At 41.7% G+C, this 20,443-nt stretch overlaps 1 protein-coding gene across 2 annotated transcripts in view; it reads left to right on the top strand.

The window, feature by feature from the left end:
* Window positions 1-1,951: 1,951 nt before the first annotated feature.
* Window positions 1,952-20,443, top strand: part of NAPB (NSF attachment protein beta) — a 60,244-nt gene continuing 41,752 nt past the window's right edge. Inside the window, exon 1 of one of the 2 annotated variants that reach the window (XM_004441939.3) lies at window positions 1,952-2,121. In XM_004441939.3, the coding sequence (XP_004441996.1) occupies window positions 2,024-2,121 (98 nt within the window). In that variant the 5' untranslated portion in view covers window positions 1,952-2,023. The remainder of the gene's footprint in view (window positions 2,122-20,443) is intronic. The other variant, XM_087445706.1, reaches the window with a different exon arrangement.

Raw genomic sequence — 20,443 nt, 5'->3', positions numbered from 1 at the left:
GAACATCCTTTAGAGTTTTTGCATTGAGCCAGCTTTGGGAACTGCTTTAATCAACATCTTGATGCTGCTCATAGGAGCTTTCAAGTTGGCCCAACTCCATTAAATCCCCATAGACTGCTCTGCTTTTCAAATGCTGATGTCCACTTTTTGCAGTTTATCTCCTTACTCCTGCATTTATTGCTGAAGCCGGGTACCTGAGGGTTACTGTAAATATTCAATAAGATCATGACTACCCTTCGATCTTGTTCCCAACACAGACATAGATGAAAAGAAGTTAATCTTGCCAGCTTGCTGTTTTCTTGTTTAACCTGAGGGGTGACTCAAGGGTCACAAGGATTTATGAACTTGTCTTGCAGAAGAAAAACAATGTCTTTAAGGAGGTTACGATCACCAGATAACCAGGCCCCAGCTGCTGTTGACACCCAGAAGTCCAGCTGCCCAAAGACTTATCTGGAGTGAAAGAAACACGGATTTCCCCTTTGTTTCTCTAAAATTCTTCCTGCCAAGCCTCTTAGCTCTACAAAGACCCCCTGCTTTCTTCTTTTGTTAAGGTGGATCTGAGAGAATCCATTGTCCTGCCTTCTCGCTTTGGCCCATTCAAATAAAACTTTCTCCATCTCTAAGCACTGGTGTCTGAGTGATCGGCTTATTTCACATTGGGCACACAAACTGGAGATTAAGAGGTTCAGTATCACTGCCACCTTTAATTTTCTGCCTCCTTCTTCCCCCATACTGCTCCAAAAGCACACACATAGCTTTTGGAAGTTAGAATAATGCATGTAGTAAGAGTAAATAAACTCTGCCTGAAGATGTGAGACTTCCTTCTCTCTCTAGAGTGCCTGCAATGCGTGGACTCTGTGACACGTGCTTTAGTTACCTTTCTTTCTAGGAGCTGGCCCTCTTCCCTTGCTGTCTAAAGACAGGATTCATTTTCTTAGATATATTTTGTGTGCCAGAGCCCACAGTGTATTTATTAATAGTTTGAAATTGTCACAAGTTCTCATTTGGCAGTGATTTTCATATTTGCTTCACCACCTCTGCTTTAGTATTGCCAATGTAAATGGTCTAGAGTTTGTATTAAAAAATAACTCCCTCTGGGACAGGCCTGGAAATCCTTAGAACCCGAGAGCATCTATCTATGGATACTTCTCCTAGAAAATTAGACGTCTTCCTGGCAGGCAGGAATTGCATCCCAGGAGATGCACTCTCTATGGTCACCATTATATAAAGGATAAGAGAGCTCAATGGCTCACATCCATTGAAAAGAATTCAGTCAATAAAAAGAGTAGATTGGTCATTAATGCAACTCATTAACAACCAAAGAAGAGAGGAGAGACAGAAAGGTACAATATGGGGAGACTGAAAACTAACTCTGAATTCATACTAGGGAAAATGATATATTCTTAAACGTCTTGCTCGGGAGATAAAAATGGCTGTTTCTGCGAGCTGTTGCTGGTGAGTGCGTGGGCATCACAAGGTTAATAAAATTGCTTTCGGAGGCTGCTTTAGCTCCTTTGCAGAGCTGGGGCATAGGTTGAGCGTTCCAATCTGTTATCCGCTTCCTCATCCATCCCATTGCCATGTGTCAATCCTGACGAGCAGGGATTTTTGAACCAACGTGATGCTGCGTATTTGAGTTGATGATTACTGGAAGCCAGGGGTCATTTTCCATTTCCCGCATACCTAAACGATTAAAATTTACCTTGGCCTAGGACCCCTACAGAGGGTCACACTGCCCGGGCGCCCGCGGTCTCCACGCTCGGTTCCCACCACGCCCAGCTCTGTGGCGAGCTGGCAACTGTAGTCGACCGGCGAGCTTCGCTGCCGCCAGACCCGGGACCACAAATCCCGTCAGGCCGCGCGGCCGCGTCTGCGCTCCCCGCCTCCAGACCCGGGACTACAAATCCCGTCAGGCCGCGCGCCGCGCCTGCGCTCCCCGCCGCTGCGAGAGGCGAGGGAAGCGTTGGACGCCGCGTCCAAGCCGCCTGAGGAGGTTTTGGTGGCGGCGGCGGCGGCGGGCAACATGGACAACGCGGGGAAGGAGCGTGAGGCGGTGCAGCTGATGGCGGAGGCTGAGAAGCGAGTCAAGGCCTCCCACTCCTTCCTCCGAGGGCTGTTTGGGTGAGCGCCAGACCGCGCGTGCCCTGAGGGTCTCTGTCCCGGGCCCCTCCCTGGCTGGCTGCCCCCCGCGCCTCCCTTGGGGTCCCCCGGATCCCGCAGAACGCCCCAGGGGCCCTCAGCCCCACGCACCCTCCAGGGCCCCAGAGCTCCCCCCCAGCTCCTCGGCCCGGCGCTGTCCCCCTCGGTGCGGGGGTCCCCGGCCTCGCGGGCCCGCGGCAGCCGGGGGTGCGCGGGCCCTCACCGCCGTGCCCGGCCGGGGTGTTCCTCTGGCGGCGGCTGGACGCGTTGCTCGGGGCCCGGTGTCGGGGGGCGTGAGGCGGCCCCGCGGGCGCCGGAGGGGCGTCTGGGCGCGTCCCCGCGGAGGGGCAAGTGGCCGCGGCGTCCCCGTTCCAGCGGTCAGGGGCCGTGTGCCTTGCGCCGAGTGGGCATTTGGTGAATTGTCGTGGGTGAACGAATGCGTCTTCTCGGCATAGTATTTTTCCTTCACCGGAGACTGGTGTCGTGGCCAGGGCCTCCTGTTTGGTTATGGATGAGGCGGCGCCTGTTGAAGGCAGCGTCCTTGGGGGAATCCCGTTAATTTTCTATAATTTTTCCCTGCTCTCTAGGGAAGGTCTTAAATTCGGACTTCCCCAGAAGCAGAGCCTGCAGTGGCAGTTGTTGGAAGAATTATGGACGGTTGAATGAATGATTCAGCTGTTTAGGATGAGAGACAGAAATTTCGTAGTGGTTTTTGTTTTTCCTTTTGAAAGCAAAAGATCCTCTGTCGACACCAAGAGCGTGTTCTCGTTCTTGAGAAGCACCGGTGGCCCATACTTAACCATACCATGATTAGACACAGTTTTATTTCTGTGCAAATTCAACGTGGAATCTGCTTGTTTTGCCACGTTCGTTGTTTTGGTTATAATACTTTACAGTTGTTGATGCATCTGCTGGAAATGCTTAAATGCAGGTTTCATGCAGTGCACAGTAGTACGGGATGCAAAGATGCATAAACGTAAGAGTCCTTGTCCTCAAGAACCTCTCAGAAGGCATTTATCCCAGCTGGTTTCCGTACTTCTCATGTGATGTGTGGTTTGGAATATAGCAGTGAATTTTAAGTTTCTTTCCTTTTCAAAGTAATGACTACATAAGGAACGCTGCCTAATCTTGATGCTATCCTTAAAAATAGATTATTTCTCCGATTCACAAAACATTTAAATTTATTCAGATTAAATTGAGTGTTATGGTACCTCAAGCCAGGAGGTGATCTTAATGTCACAGCGTATTTCAAGCCAGGATGTGCTTCCCTGGAAGAGACAGAGGAGGAAGGCATTACAGTCCTTGATGCTTGTTTCAGGGGAACATTCCTTTTTGTGAAGAGGTGTTGCGTTGTTGGTTTTGTGAAATTAGGCCAAATCTTGAGCCAATAATTCTAAAAGGATTTTGAAAAGCCTTTTTGTTTTGAAAGAAGCGTCTCTTTTCTCCTTGACTATTGATCACCTATTTCATTGACAGGCCATATAAGAAGACTTGCATCTTCACCATTCACACTCAGTTTGGGCAAAGTTATTGCATCCTAGGTCAGACCTTGGTATAGCAGGTCATTTTATTATCCTAGCTTTGGGACCTGGGGCAAGTTACTTAGCCTCTCTGCGCCTCAGTTCCCTCTGCTATAAAATGGGAGTAATAACAGTACTTCTCATAGTGAGGGTTCAGTGAGTTTATGCTTGTGAAGTGTTTAGTACTGTTGGAGCTGGTGATTATGAAATATTAATTAGTATATTCAGCCAAATTGTCAGCCTCAGTTATTTATCAAGGAAGCAGAGAGCCAGATAGATTGACTTTTCCAGGATTTCAGAGCCAAAGACCTTTTGAACTGGATCATTGGTCTTTTAATGAAATAAAATATCCGAAAGAGCCTGGTACCATGAAGTGTTATGGAGGACTGTGTTATTTTCAGTAATACTTGGGTCCAGCAAAGCTTGGGGAAGAAGAATACTCAGAGTTCTGTGAGTTTTAATGGTGTTATATAATTATTTGAAGCCAAAAACCAAGCCTAGTTTCTCTGTCAGTTACAATGGGAAGATAGATTCTGTATCAATTTTAGATGTTTAGAATCCTATATTATATCTGGCGTCACTTGCACCTGTCATCACCCTTCTAGGCTGGAATGCATGTTACTCTCCCCTGCCCCCATTTCCTTAGCTATAGAATTTTCCTTGCTAATCGTCTACTTTTTATCCTTTATTTAAACCATGGTAGACCCTCTTTGAGTCAGACTCCTGAATTAACAAAGTAACATACATACCAAGTATCATCTGAGCCCATATATTGATAAGAGCTGACCAGTTAGTGCTTTCAAGAGGACAGGTGATGCTGTTTTGAGGCTGTGGCAGCCATTAAAAGCTGCTCAGCATATTGCAGATATTTCAGATCACAGACTCATTCTCAGCATCCTAACTGCAGATTAAAACCTATTCATCTCCTTCACTCAGTGTTTATCCACCATCCAACACTGGTTTTGTGGCAATACTGTATTCTCACTACTCTTCTGTAGCTCTTCCTTTTGTGTTGCTTTCAGTAAAATTAGATGAAAATATGCATTGTATATTTCTGAGAAAGGGTCAGTCATGTATTTCTTCTGTGTGTAAGGCACAGGTCTCATGCTTGTCTGCAAGATGTCAGTGTTCCTTCCCGGAATCCCCCCTGCTGGAAAAGAGCTGCTGAGGGACCAAAGCATCACGAGAACCACTGTTAGACAGTGTTGTGTTTTTGTAGTTGTGGAATTAAATTAAAACTTCCTCTTTCTAAAGGGCTTAGCATAGTAGAGTAAAACTGCCACAAAAAGAATAGGTTTTCATTTCATTTGTTTCCAGCGATGAGCTATCAAATTTTGTAGTTAATTTCAAATTCTAATTTAGAATCTTAATGAACTGCTATATTGTCTTAAACTGGCCTGGGTCTGACAGTAAGATAGTTGTGAATTGTGAAAGCCTCTCTCACTATCCTCTCCATCTTGTTACTAGGAGACCAGATTGGGGATAACCTGCACAGTGCACATCAAAGAGAGTGGCAGCTTAAGAATGACAGTGGGAAGATGTTCTGGATGGTTAATGCTATCGTCTCTTGCTTTTGAATGTTCCCCAATCTCAAAGCTTATAGAAGAACCATAAATCTGGCAGGGTCAAAGTAAATTTAATGAAAGGCTGTATTGGGTTATCTTGAAATAATTGTGAATCTATAATTTCTTAGCTATTTGTGAAAATTGGGACTATTTCTTAAGCATTGTAGGCCATTAATTATCAGTATTCTTCACTCAGTTTTGTTTCAATGAAGATTGTGTTTAAGTTTTGCCAAAATATGGTGGGGACACCTAATAGCGTTTATAAAGCATTTAGGTCTTCCTCAGTTACGATAGATACTCAAATGCAGATTGAACTTTAAAAAAATCATTAGGCTCAAATTTACTTAGAGACCGGTATTATAGTATAAGGAAAATGTATGTACTGACTGTATTTCATGTATATATTATATAATTAAGAAATAAAGGAACCTATATATTGGATAATTATTTCGTATATAATGAACTATAATAATATATATTATTATATATAGGAAGACTAAATACAGGCTCTAGTTCTCTCATTTACTAGTTTGGTGACCCTGGCCAAGTAAATCATACTTGGAGCTTCTGTGTTTTCAGCTTTCAAACAGGCAGGGGGACAGAATCTGCTTTTCAGAGTTGTAAGGATTGAATGAGGTGTCAGAATGCTTATTAAGCTACGCAGCTATATTACTGTTAATTATAATCATTTGGTTTTCTAATTTTAGTATCAAGTTACAGTTTATGTATCAAATGATAAACTATTACCAGATTGGCCTTTTTCTGATTGCATTTTTGCATTGTTCACCATATATGCTCTCATTCTTGTGAGCCCTGTGAGGTGCAGAGTTGTTTAGAAGAGGTAGGGAGCGCCCAGTGGTGGTGTGTAGGTTTAGAATGTAAGCTCCTGGGAGCCGGTCTGATTTTATGGCTGTGGTCCAGCACTTCACCCAGCGCGTGGCAGGCACTAGGCACTTAGTGAATATTGGTGGAGAGAATGAGCTGATGCATGCTAATACAAATGCTGATTTTTTTTTCCTCTTTTGTTTAGTTTTCAAGAGCAAAGGCAACAAAGTGAAGGGGAGTTCATGTCACTTTCTTCTGTGTTTTACTTAAATATGTGTTTATTATAAACGTAGCAGCTACACAGGGTAGAAAAATGCAAGGAGTACAGAAGGGTTTCACTTGAAAAGTGCAATTTTCCCTCAGTCTTGCCTGTCCTAAATCTTCCCCAGAAGTAACTGTTTCTAACTTTCATCCTAATTCTTCTGATGGTTACCACCATAATTCTAAATAATTTTAGAATACTTCTACTTCTGAAACCAGTAAACAGCCATTGATGATTCGGTAGCTATTAACTAAAGTCGTTTTTCTTTTTTGCAGTTACTGATTATAGCTTGTAGTTGTTCACCTGCCCATTGTTAGCTGTGCTGCTTAGGCAATATGCTGACTCCCACTAGGTTCCTACAGATAACATCTCCCTGGTGCCTGGGTCACCATGGTAATGGGTCTTTTTCAGGAATTAGGACCCCCTTGTCCAGTTCAGGTCTGTTGAGACCACCCACTCATCAACTAGGCCCTCACAGATGCCCGATAAGTGACCTTTTGATGTCAAGAGGCTAAAAATTCCACTCCAGATTATGCTAATGCCACCATTTTGTGAACATGCGTCCTATGAAGAGGCATAAAGTTTGACTACGCTTGCACAGATCATCAATTACTTCACCTCTCCTCACCTCCAATCATCTATCTCCACATTTCAGACCACCTTGTCCCCTACTCCATAAATATCCCTGAGTCCCCATTTTTTGAGGAGACGGATTTGAGACTCGTTCTTCCGTTACCTCACTTGGCTGCCTTGTGCTTAAAACTCTCTGTCTGCTGCAATCCCGTCGTCTCAGTGTTTGGCTTTCCAGGTGATGGGCAAAAAGGAACACGGTTCGGTAACCCTTCCTGATTTATTAATTTTAGACAGTATCTATCAATTCTGCTAAAAATGGTGAAGCTTATATGGCCTTGCATTTTCTCCTTTACCTAATTCTCAATCTCTGAATATTACCTTTTATATGTAAATAACATATTTAAACCTCTAATTCTACTTTCAAATTTTCTCAAATATTTCCCTATTTCTGTAAGTTATAGAGTGGCCATGAATATATTGTCCAAACTGGGATATTTTTGACATGCCAAGAAAATGGGTATAAACCAAGAGTGTCCATGCAACCAGGACACAGGATCATTCTAGGGATAGGAGACTTCATACTCTGTCCTTATGCTTTCACTTGGTGTTCATTTGATTAGGTGGTAAAATCAGCAAAGCTTTTGTACCTGCAAAGAATTTTCAGTGATTGGTACTTAGAGTTCAGTAAGGAAACTTGGGAAGTAGAATTTCAGAATGTTAACCATTTCTGTATTTAAATGGAGCTTATTATAAGTAATGGTAATTTGATTAAAATCTAACAAATTAATGGATCAATATTTTCTTGAATTAAAGTATTTTTTCAAGGTAAGGAAGCATCTGTCAATTTCTGTTTTAATGGGTGTTTTCATTAGAGATTGAATGAAGAGTTGTATTTTGAAGGTCTTTTCAATATCTGTGGAGATAAACATGATTTTTCTCCTTAGTTATTCATATGTTAATTAATGGATGTCTTGATATTGAACTGTCCTTGCATTCCATGAATAACTCTTTTGGATTTATAATGTATTATTTTTTAATTGGCTATCAGATTCTGTTTTTAAATATTTTATTTCAGATTCTTTTATTTATAATTCTTTTGTGTATAGTCTTCATCAGATTGAAGTATTGATGTTAAAGGTGCCTCATGAAAAGAATTTGCAAGTTTTTCTTTTTTCTTGTGCCCTGGTCTTTGAAGGTTTAAGTAAAATCCTTTTATATGAAACTATCTCAGGATTTTTGGTGGGTATTTCTTTGATAACTTTCCCTTTTTTTCTCTGAATTTGTAATGTTTACACTTTCTCTGCTGAGGTCAGTTTTGGTAAATTGCATTTTCCTAGGAAATTATTCATTTCATCCAAGTGTTTATTTGCAGAATTGTGCAAAGTAGTCTTTTATGACTTTTAAAAGTTCTTTATTTAAGTAGTTATTTCCCTCTTGTGACTTCTTTTGTATTTGTGCTTTTCCCTTTTCTTGATTCTTTTGATTCTTTTTCTCCAAACAACTAGTGTTTTGACTTATTAGTTCTACTAGTTTTCTGCCTTATTAATTTCTGCTTTTACCTTTTTTGCTTTCTTTTGTTTTTCCCTCTGGCTTTCTTGGGGGTAGTGGGGGGTGGTATTTAATTTACTATTTGCATTGTTTTATTTATATGGATCCAAGTATTCATGGATGAATTTGCCTTTAAAATTGTATTAATGTTTTAATTATATCCCATAGATCCTGATATATAGTGTTTTTATTTTAGTTGGCTTCCTCTTTGACCTAAGAGTTGTTTGAGGGTGTTGTTCCAGGTGGAAGGGCCTTTTTTGTATGTTACTATTAATTTCTAGTTTTACTTCATTATAATCAGGGAACTTACTTGATGTCTTCTTTGCCACCTAATATATGATTGGTGTCCATGAATGGTCCATGTGCCCTTGAGAAGAAGTTGGATTTTCTCTTATCAGAGTGTATGACTTAATAGAGATCCCTAAGATCTAGTTATTGATTATATTGTCTAGGTCTTTCATGTCTGTGTTTATTTTTTGTCCACTTGACCTGCTTTGGACTAAAAGAGGTATATTAATGTCTCCTTCTATAAGTGTATTTCTGTCTTTTTGCATGTCTTGTAGTTTCTGTTCTATAAAGATGGCTACTGTGTTTTGGTACATAGATATTCACAACTAATATAATTTCATTATGAATTGTATCATTAGCATTATGAAGTGAATTTCTTTACCTTATTTGATACTTTTGAGCCCAAATTCTGCCTTGTCTGATGCCAGAGTAGCAGTCCCTGCTTTCTTATTATTTGCGTTTGTCTGCTGTAGGACTGTATTATGTAAGAGGATTATACATTCTGCCAGTTGCCGTGTGACCTGTGCTGCCCAGCTCTGGGAGAGTGTACTTCCCCTCCCCATTGAGTCCGTCTTTGCTTATGATTGACTTTGACTGAGGAGTGTGAGTGGAAGCAGTGCGGGCTCTATCTGAGCTGCAGGGACCATCCTGTGCTTCTGCCGTGGTGTTTTTCTCTTGATCATAAGAGGAGTGCGTCCCAGATTGGGGCTGCGTTCCAGAATAGAGAAGGATGACCATGGAGAAAGAACCAGCAGAGTCACAACCAGCCTGCTATATATAACAGGTAAAGTGAGCAAGAGAGGAGTCTTTGGGGAGTTTTGGGGTGTTTTTGGCCGCAGCAAACCTAACAAAAGCTGGTTGATATGTTTGGTATACTTTTGACCATCTCTCTATCTTAAGCCTTTCAGAAAAGCTTTATTTTAGTTGTCTCTCTCAATTTCTTGTATTGAGCACAGAGTTGGGCTTTGTTTTGTGAGCAAATCTAAAAATCTTCAGCTCATTTATATTATTGGTATGACTGGTATATGATTGGTTTTTAATTCTATCATCTTTGTTATATATTTATTATGTATTTATATTATGTATGTTACATTTTATTTGCAATTTTTCTTCACGTGATCTCTTTGCTTTTTATTTTGGAAATTTTATATTTTTGTTCTACTGGTTACCATTATACTATGAATCTTTTTTAATGTGCTTAGTTCTTTTTCTTTACTTAGGCACCTAGTATTTTGTCTGTTCTGGAAAACACTCATTACCTGTGTGTTAGTCAGTGAGCATGTTCTACTTCCCCCTTTCTCCAAGGTGTGTGGGGGGGGGAGGGGGGGAGGAGGAGGTTAAGTAATTTGTACTTTGTCATAAAAAACATTTTTGCATCATTTTTCTACCCTCATCTCTACATTTTTAGTCTTGGATCTATAATAAAACATATTCAGTGCTACCACCACTAGTCTTTTTACTGATGTTCCCTAGTCATCTCTTAGTTGGAAGTTAGTGCTGTGTTCCTTGAGTTTTTGTTTCTATCAATGGTGGATAATGGATGGCTTGGCTGGCTAAATAATCCTTGGCTCACATTTTTTTTCCCCTTGAGTTTCTTGAAAAACGTTGTTCCTCTTTTCTCTTGCTTTGTATGTTGCTGTTGAAGTCTGATGCTTACTTGATTTTCTTCATTTTGTAAGTGACTTTACCTTTTTGCCTATAAGCCTAGAGGTTTTCTTTATTTATAAAATCTGATCATCTGACTAGGCTGTGTTCACAGTAGACCATTCTGGGTCAGTTTTCCCAGTACATGATAGGTCCTTTCAGTATTTAGATTCAGATTTTCTATTTGTTAAGTTTGCAACCTGGAGAGTTTACCCGGTGTAATCTGAAACTAGTCCCCGTACACTGAGGGCAGGAGAAACCAAAGAAAGAGGCAAACCACTCCAGACTGGTAGGTGGCAGTTTTAATAAGCAAGGGCGCTTATTTATGAGGCTTGTCTTGGGCGGCCACAAGACGAGTAGATCTCCACACGCGCCTGCCAGACTGAGTCCAGTCACTTAGACTATCCATGTGGTCTCAACTACACCTTACTATCTCAAGGCTGTGTCCTTGGGCAGCCTCTAGCACGGGGAAGGCAAGTGGAACGCACATTCCAAGGGCAGGAAGGAATGAGGAGCCTCCAGTTACCTGCATGGGGCTCACAGGTCAGCTGGTGGTCATGTCCTCTCAATGACCTCCTCCAGCATTGTTTCCATAAAATTTTTGGAGATTGTTGTTTTAAATATTGTTTCAATGGCTTTTTTTCCTCTCTTCTTTAGAGACTCCAATTACATGGATATTGGTTCTTTGCCCATCTTCTATATCACATTTTCTCTGATCCTTTTCCCTCCTCTATTTCATTTTCACCCTCTTGACTTTTTTCATTTTTCTCCTCAGTATCAGTAGAATCTGTTCTCCCGTTACATATGTTACAGCTAAGATTTCATTTCTGAGGTGATTTTGTCTTTTTCTTTCCTCCTCGAATTTGAAACAAGAGTTCATTGCTTTATTTTTTGTGCATGTAGGGGAGGAAAAACTTAACCTTTTTCCTCTACTGTCCGAGATTCTCCTCGGTAGTTGGGGTCCTACAAGTTAGACCAACAAAAGACAGATTAACAAGAGAAAAACAGTTTATTAAACACTTGCAGTGATGCGTTATCTCAAAGGGGTGGTTAGGACTTGGGCTTATATAGCATCTTAACAAAAACAGTACATTTGTAGAGAAGTGTCAAGACAAAAAGTTTTAGGCTTCCAAAGGCAGCAAACTGTGGGAAACAAATGGAAGAAGGTTTGTTTGTGCAGGTCCATCTCTGTGCCAACTTTCGGTCTTCTTCATAACCATAAAACTTCCCCAGGAGAGCAGATTAATGGCCGTCCTCATTTCTCAGAAGTTTCTGCTTTTAATCAGATAGAGGGAGCACTGAGAATGTGTCTTTCTGCATCTGTTGATTCTCATTTGCCTCCAGCTCAAAATAATCCTTATGTCAAAATGGCATGTTTTGAGGTGGCATATTCTAGCTCCCTGCATGCTCTTCCATTCTGAGTTTTGAATTTCTAACTTATGGTGTAGTTTTGTTACTGAACCAAGTGGGCTCACCTCCTGGTGAGTTAAATAAGACTCTACACCAGTGGAAGTTGTCTCACAAAGTAAAGTGTATTTGCAGCAAATAGGAGGCCATGAGGAGTCATTTCCCAAGTCATGATGTCCTGGAACAAAGGGAAGCAGGAACTTTTATTTCAGATGGGGAATGAATATTCAAAAGGGAGAGGCGGGTATTCGCTTGCACAGGCTCAGTTGGAGAACATGCTTCCACATAATGAGGCCTAAGCTCTTCCTGGAGAGATCTTAGCATTAAAGGTAAGGTAAAGGTCATGGGCATAGCTCTTGTGGTGAGGCTTGGTCAGTTTCAGGATGTTGGTGGTTACATCTCCTTAACATACAAAAGGAAAAAAATTAAGGTGGAGAAACAGTTCATTGTTTCCAAGTGCACCCTTGAGTTTCTCCAGGTGCCTAGTTGGTGACAGTTTCATATCTGTAAATGTTTGTTTAATAATATTTAGATTATATGGGATTGTTTTCCTCTGCCTTCTGGTTGTTTTGGGAAGCATATTTTTGTCAGCTACAAAATTTTTATTCCTCTTATATAGTAGTTTTGTATGGATGCTGTTTGCCTTTTTCTGTTTAATTTAGAGTTTCGTGAGCATGTGTTTCTATGATGGGAGGTGAGGGTATCAACTGAAATAAAGAGTCTGGGTAAAGGTTGATTGAAGGAGTTTATTTGATAATCAAAGTGAGGAACTCGACTACCGAGTGTTTTGAGGAACTGCTCCGAGGTCTACAGATCTGAGTGCGGTTTATATACTTTGTAACTAAGTAGTGTCGGTGCAGGAAAGGGCTTACACATCTAATAGCCATAAACGTTAAAGAGAACATGAACAAGAGCTTTTTGGTTGTATGTCAAACAAGGCTTGGAATGTCGGTGTTCTCTACGTTTGGAGGGAGGCAAGGACCAGAGTCGTTACTTTTTCCTTCAATCTCTAAGAAATGCAGCTGGGAAATGTGGGAGCAACGTACCCTTTATCTTTCCTGTTGTGGATCTCTCCAGCTGGCGTCTTCAGTCATGAGGTATGGAGTTGCAAGGTCATTCTAACACAGGCTTTTGAGGCCTGCAAGGCTGTTTTACAGTACAGTATGGATTTCTGTACTGACTTTAAGCCTATGCAGCTTGCTTGCTAGATTCACCTGTTAGACCAGGGAAAGAGTTCCCAGTTTCACTCACAAAGGGTTTGGGTGGCTTCACAGGTTTATTAGTTTTAATGCTCTCTTCTGTTGGTACTGACATGGTCAAAATCTTGTTTGTGACTCATTACACAGTTTCCATGAGATGGTCTCTCGAATGCCCCTACTTACTCAATCGCCTCTGGCTGGGAGCGAAGGAATTTACCTCAGGAAGTGATCAATGAGTTGAATCTCCTGCCCATGTGTTCCTTGAGGCGTATCGTACCTTGGAATGCAAGGACACATCTCATTCATCCACCCCCATGCCCTAATCTTTAAGGCTAACCAGATCACCTGATACTTTTTCCTTTGACATTTCTATAGAGTAGTAAAATAGCTAAAATCGTATATAACGGCCCCGCACAGACTCTTGCACCACAGCTCTTTACTGCCCATGGGTCCTGTCCCCATGCTGAACCCAAAAGAAAGGTGCACGAAGGAGCGGCTGGTATCTGAAAATTCTTTTTCAACTCGAGACTCAGCATCCCCACATCTGTACTATTAAGTGCAGTTTCTGTGACGAATAGTGTCATGGAGGGGTGGATAGGAGCTTGATATGACTTCCAGTTCTGTGATACTTCTTTGTTTCAGTAAGACTCTTAGTTTATTTCTACCACTTGCTTTCTTTCCTTTCACTACCAGGCCTCCTCCTCCCCGAGAAGCAGTGTCTTCTGGAGACTGCCACCTCTGGCCAAGCCCCCCTTCCACCTCTCCACTTCTGATGCTCGGGCCCTCTGTGGCCCTTCCTTGCTAAGGTATTGCTCCACGTGAGCTGCTGCTGTTAGGACCCTGCCGCACCCCCTCTTGTGTCCAGGCATCCCCTCCTCATTTCTGGCGGGGGCTGTGTCACCGGCTCTGCTAGTTTGGGGTTTTTATTTCTCTAGTTATATTTAAATAGAGTGTTGTTGAGTTCTGTCTTCTAGTTTTGCTGTCAGCATGGATTACTGGGGGTTGTATCTGCTGCTTGTTGATCTCTATGGTTTTGGAGGATGTGTGGACAAGTTTGTATTTAGGCAGCTACCATTATTCTATGGGGATCACAAGTCTCGTCAGTATTTTTTAAAGATTGAAATTCAATTTAAAGATTGAATTTTTTTTAAACTTCAAATTAAATATAAAAACTTACCTTGGCAAGTCATGTGTGAGTCATTTCTGAGTTTATCCAATAATTAGTACTCTTAGCTTTAGTTGTATTTAAGTATTTTGGTTTGTTTTATTAATAGTTCCTATCTATAAATATCTCCCCCCTATAAGCAAGGTGACTCCCCATATCAAGTTGAGGCACTGGAACAATTATTAAAATAAAGTCCAGCTAGCTTTCTTTGCTCTACCTGTTCTCATAAACTTCATTTCAGGAAATTATGCTTAAACACAGATACTTTTGTCAGGCATTCCTTAAATGTCTCCAATTGTTTCCTGTGTCTGAGAATCTATGACTATTTTTTTTCTTAAATAAGCAGAAATAAAACGAGAAGTTCTTAGAAAAGTGAATGCTAGGGTCCAAGACAGAGAGCACTGAGACTGCATTCCCCCTGTTCAGTCTGCAGGCTGCTCTGGTGGGATTTCCCTCAGGCTTGGAGGAGTGGCCTGCTCTGTCCTGGGAGCATGCAGCTAATCAACGTTTGCAGGTAGTTTGACTCCAAAGCCTGCATCATTGCCACTACGCTTCCTGCTACTGGTTTGTGAAAAAACGAAGGACCTCAATCTAGTGGTTACAGGCATTTGGTGTAAGAATTCAAATTAGCTCTCTGAAGAGTCTCTCTCTGGGGCCTCTGTATCTCCCCTGCTGCAGATATCTCTGCTTCCTGCATCACATGAAAGAAGTTGGAGTGTTTATAGGTATATTAAACCTAGAAATAAAATAATCTTGAAAGGGTAAGTTTATCTAGAAAAATTTCAAGATTTTAGACTCTGGAGATTACAAAAATGAAGTATCAGATGAAAACTAGTTGCGTATGGAGGGTAAAAAAATGATATTGGGGATCAAACAGTTCCATATGACTGTGATGTTGTGATATAATGAATATATATTTGTTCTTCATCCCCAGTTCCTGGGACAAAACTCCTAAAACCCTTGTAATCCTGAGCGCTAAGGTTGAGAGAAGCTTCTTCTGTTATTCATAACCAGCTTCTTTATAATAATATAATAAGCATACTTGAGTTTATGCTCATGGGGTGACTCTTCCTGGGTCCCTTGATGACTTCAGGATAGGGGCTGGTTGTCAGAGGAATCAACCTTGTGTTAGAGTGTTGGAACTCAGCCCGGTCCCCGAACCTCCCAAGAGCGGAGAGGGGCTGGAGGTTGAGTTAATCACCAATGGCCAATGATTTAATTAATCATGCCTACGTAATGAACCTCCATAAAACCCCTAATCGATGGGATTCAGAGAGCTTCCAGGTTGTTGAACACAGAGAGATGCCGGGAGGTGGTGTGCCCAGAGAGAGCATGGAAGTTCTGTGCCCCTTCTTCCATACCTTGTCCTGTGCATCTCTTCCATTTGGCTGTTCCTGAGTTGTATCCTTTATCATAAACCGGTAACCGTAAGTAAATTGTTTCCCTGAGTTCTATGAGCTGTTCTAGCAAATTATTGAATCTGAGGAGGGGCTGGTGGGAACCCCTGATTGTAGCCAAGTTAGATATGTGAGTATCACGGGAACTCACTAGATGTGATTGGCATCTGAAGTGGGGGCAGTCTTGTGGGACTGAGCCGATAACCTGTGGCGTCTGCGGTAATTGTGGGTAGTTAGTGTCAGAATTGAATTTAATTGTAGGATGCCTAGCTGGTGACCACAGGGAATTGGAGAATATCTTGGTGTGGAAAATCCACATATTTGGTGTCAGAAGTGTTATGAGTAGAGAAACAATGTTTCCTTTAATGGTAGAGGTATTTTAAACAGATTTTGAAATTTTCGTTCCTTTTCTGGACGCTTTCTAAATGTATTTGCTTGCTTTGAGTGACACATGTGAAAACTTTTTAAAAACCATAATGTGGATAGTTTCTTCTGTCCAGACACTGAGCAATCAGCATTGTTATTGAGGCCTGTGTGCCAGGCCCTGTGCTGGTCCCTCTCCTCAGAGCATCAGTCTAGTGGCTAAAGTGTAAATAATGAGAAGGAGCTCGAGTAGTTGATGGGGTTTTCCCCTGAGGGTCCTGGGCACTACTAAAATGAGCCATCCCTGTGTTCAGTCCTTTGACATAGTTTGACATCCCTTCAGGGTATTCTGATGATAGAGCTGAGTTTTGTCTCTAGTTCTGCTTTCACATCATCACAGCACTGTCACTGTCGCTTTTTATGATATTTCTACTCTACTGTGTTGTGATTTTAGAAGCAGCTTTCTTTCTCTGCAGTCGTCACCTTTTCTTTCAGGAACATCTCGTGATGTGTGTGTGCACTGTTAGTCCTCACAAAATCTACTTTAAAGACTCCCTCCTCCTGTTACCAGCGCATTGGGTTCTTGTTGTCCCCCGGGATAGAAATCAAGAGAGATGGCAAAGAGAGATGGGAGTAGAAAAGTAAAAGTTTATTAGCTTGTGTACAAGGGAGGCACAAGGGAGACGGTGCGGAAAGGAAAGGGGCAGGTGACCATCTTGTTAGGGAGCCGGACTGTGGGGCTTTTATTAGGCAAAGGCTGGGGAGGAGTGCCTTGTCATGGTGTGTAGAGGTGGGGTTGTGCTTGCGCTTGTGCTGTTTGACATGCCGCCACATGTGTTGCACGTATCATTAGCATGCTAGCTCTCCACCCCTGGGTGTGATTTTTACTACAGTAATGGGGCTAAGGTCACCTTCAGCCAACTCCTGGGTGCTAGGGTGCGTGCATAAGCCCAGGAAAGTCCGGAGGCTGTGGAAGGTGGATCTTGGTGGTCTCTCTCTGATTCTCTTAGCTTGCCGATTGATTAGGGGCCTTATCTTGCTAGGCCAGGGGCCTTGCAGACAACCCTATTTCATTAGGCCGGTGCCTGTCTCACTCCCATCAACAATTTTAAAAGCAAGACTTCTGATTATTTGAGGATTAATTAGTTTTGTTTTCTGTTTTCGTTCTTTGGCTGAGAAAGACTTGCCCTAAGCTAACATCCATTGCCAGTCTTCCTCTTTTTTTTTCTTTTTTTACTTGAGGAAGATTGTCCCTGAGCTAACATCTGTGCCAGTCTTCTTCTGTTTGGTCTGTGGGTCACCATCACAGCATTGCTTGACAAGTCATATAGGTCTGCGCCCAGGATGTGAACCAGTGAACCCCGGGCCACCAAAGCAGAGCCACAGAACTTGAACCACTCAGCCATGGGGCCCGCCCCAAGGATTAATTAGTTTGTAAAAGATCAGTGACTTGTCTAAGTCATCTGAGCTCATTGAAAAAAATGGGCTATAATTCTCTTGGGTTGATTCCCCCCTCCACCCCCCCACCCCCCAGGCACCTAAATGGGAATAGGCAGGATGGGATAGTGAAGAGAGGCAGGGACTTGCAGACCAGGCTCAAGGGCACAGCTCTGCTGTTCACCTGCTCCTGATGGGACATGTTGTGGCTCTGACCAGGTTTCCTCAATGGAACATGGTACGGATTGGACACTCTCACATTTTTTCCAACCCTGAAGTTTAATATTCTTTCCTCAGCATTCTGATCTCCTCGTGGGCAAAAACTTTCTTTACTTAGTGTTTTCTAGCACGTATTGATCTCAGTGAATGTTTCCTGAATAAGCATGGCCAAGAAAACGGGAGTGTTGGCCTTGCCCCTAGAATTGCTGGGGGTGGTGGGGTCAGCTGGGGCTGCGTGGTGGAGGGGGAGTTTGTGGTGGTGGTGGTTGTGGCGGGGGTTGGGGTGCAGAAGTGGTGGTGGTGATGGTGGTGGTTCTTATGCAGGTTGGTGATTCTTAGACAGTTTTCTTTCATGGTAAAGAAAGTGTTTTGTTCTTCAAGGTGAGGATACCATAATTCCCCAAAATAATTTGGCTCAATTTAGTGTCATGTACTTACATTGTATCACTTTATAATGTAGATTCCCTCACAGAAACTTGTTTCTGTTTTCAAAGATCTTCTGCTTCACTATGGGGGCTCTGGATAACAATCAGTTGAATTATTTGAACATGAATTCTGAATATTTGTCCTTAAAACTTATAAAAATTAACTGTCACAATATATAACACAGTATGCATTTGGAGTAATGTCAAAAGTACATTTTTTCGTGAATTGTTAAAGTTATGTTCTGTTTATGAAAAGTGAGTTTCTCTAGTGCTTTTAAAATGAAAATACTTCTGGTGATTCTCTTTTAGTAGAGGGGAGGGTCTTGAGTCTAGCAGGGTTCATTCATTATTTTTATATAAAGATCACTGAACTTGAAGTCAGATGTCAGCTCTGCCACTGACCTTGGCTGGTTGACCTAGGATAAACCGTTGACCACCAGATGCTGTGAAATGGAGACAGTCTTTCATGGTTGTTGTATGTGGAAGTATCCAGCATAAAACCTAGCGTAATGTAGGCGTTCTATTATTCCTAGCTGAATCTGTCTCTGAAAATAATAGGATAGAGTACATTTTAATTAAGCTAGTTTTATTTGGAAACCTTTAATAAGAATGATTGCACTATAATTACAGTTCAAGATTCCTGGTATACTTAAGAAAAAGAAGACACAAGAAAGTGGCAAACCTTTGTTAGCTCTAAGGAGCTATGACTAAGATTGAAAACTTTCTCATGTTAGGAATTTTCCATTGGGGAAATTAGCTAATTTTTTTTTTTTTTTTAAATATATAAATTTGAAGTTGTGAAAAAGGGACATGAAGGTATGAGAGAAGGCTGTGGCTATTCTGACACTATCGTTGATGTGATTTGTTGCCATCCTGTCATTCACTGTGTGACATAGCCCCCACAGTTGTTTTTTGAGGGGAAGGAGATATAGCTTTCTTGAGATATAATTCACATACCACACAATTCACCCATTTAAAGTGTCCAATTCAGTAATTTTTAGCATATTCACAGAGCTTCCAGCCATCACAACAATAAATTTTAGAACATTTTCATCACCCCAAAAAGAAACTATACCCTCCCTCTGTCTCCATTTTTCTCTAATACTCCCAGCTCTAGGCAACCACTAATCTGTCTTCTGTCTATAAAGTTGCCTATTCTAGACCTTTCACATAAATGGAATCATATAGTATGTGCTCGTTTGTGACTGGCTGCTTTTACTTAACATGTTTTCAAGGCTCATCCATGTCGTAGTATCTATCAGTACTTCATTCCTTTTTATTGTCCAATAATATTCCATTGTATGTGTATACCATATTTATTCATCAGTTGATGGGCATTTAGGTTGTTTCCTCTGTTTGACAATTATGAATAATGCTACTGTGAACATTTGTATACAAGTTTTTGTGTGGACATAGTGTTTTCATTTCTCTTGAGTGTGTACCTAGGAGGGGAATTGCTGGGTCATGTGGTAACTCTATGTTTAACTCTTTGAGCAACTGCCAAACTGTTTTCCAAAGCGGCTGTGCCATTTCACATTTGTACCAGCAGTGTAGGAGGATTATACATCTGGGTTATACATCTTTCCTGACACTAGTTATTATGTCTTTTGATTCTAGCCGTCCTAGTGGGAGTGAAGTGGTATCTCATTTGTGGTTTTGATTTGTATTTCCCTGATGCCTAGTGGTGTTGAGTATCTTTTCGTGTGCTTATTGGCTATTTGTATATTTTCTTTGGAGAAATGTCTGTTCAGATCCTTTGCCCACTTTTTAATTGAGTCATTAGTCTTTTTATTATTGAGTTGTAGGAGTTCTTTATATGTTCTAGATACAAGCCCCTTATCAGACAGGTCCCTTATCAGATGTACAAATATTCCCAAAAGTTTTTATGCCTTCAATACATAATTATAATAACCATCCTGATTGAGTCCCTAATCTGGGTTAAGCCCTGCACTGCAAACTGTGTATGGATTTTTTCTTTTGATCTTCATAATAACCCAGAAATATAGGTCATATTATCCTCAGTTTACACATGCAAAAACGGAGGCCCAAACAAGTTAAAGAACTAGCCTACGGCCAGCCCCATGGCTTAGTGGTTAAGTGCGCGCACTCCGCTACTGGCGGCCCGGGTTCAGATCCTGGGCGCGCACCGACGCACTGCTTCCCGGGCCATGCTGAGGCCGCGTCCCACATATGGCAACTAGAAGGATGTGCAACTATGACGTACAACTATCTACTGGGGCTTTGGGGGGAAAAAAAAAGGAGGAGGATTGGCAATAGATGTTAGCTCAGAGCCAGTCTTCCTCAGCAAAAAAAAAAAAAGAGGAGGATTAGCATGGATGTTAGCTCAGGGCTGATCTTCCTCACAAAAAAAAAAAAAAAAAAGAACTAGCCAAGGGTCAATTAGTAGTTAACTGCCTAATGCGAGAGTCACACCTGGGCCTAAAAGTATGCCCAGGCCTGCTGCGCT

Source organism: Ceratotherium simum, chromosome 21 (assembly GCF_057802395.1).
Source record: "Ceratotherium simum simum isolate JZ-2026a chromosome 21, ASM5780239v1, whole genome shotgun sequence".
NCBI lineage: Eukaryota > Metazoa > Chordata > Mammalia > Perissodactyla > Rhinocerotidae > Ceratotherium > Ceratotherium simum.
This window is presented reverse-complemented; position numbering and strand designations above follow the sequence as displayed.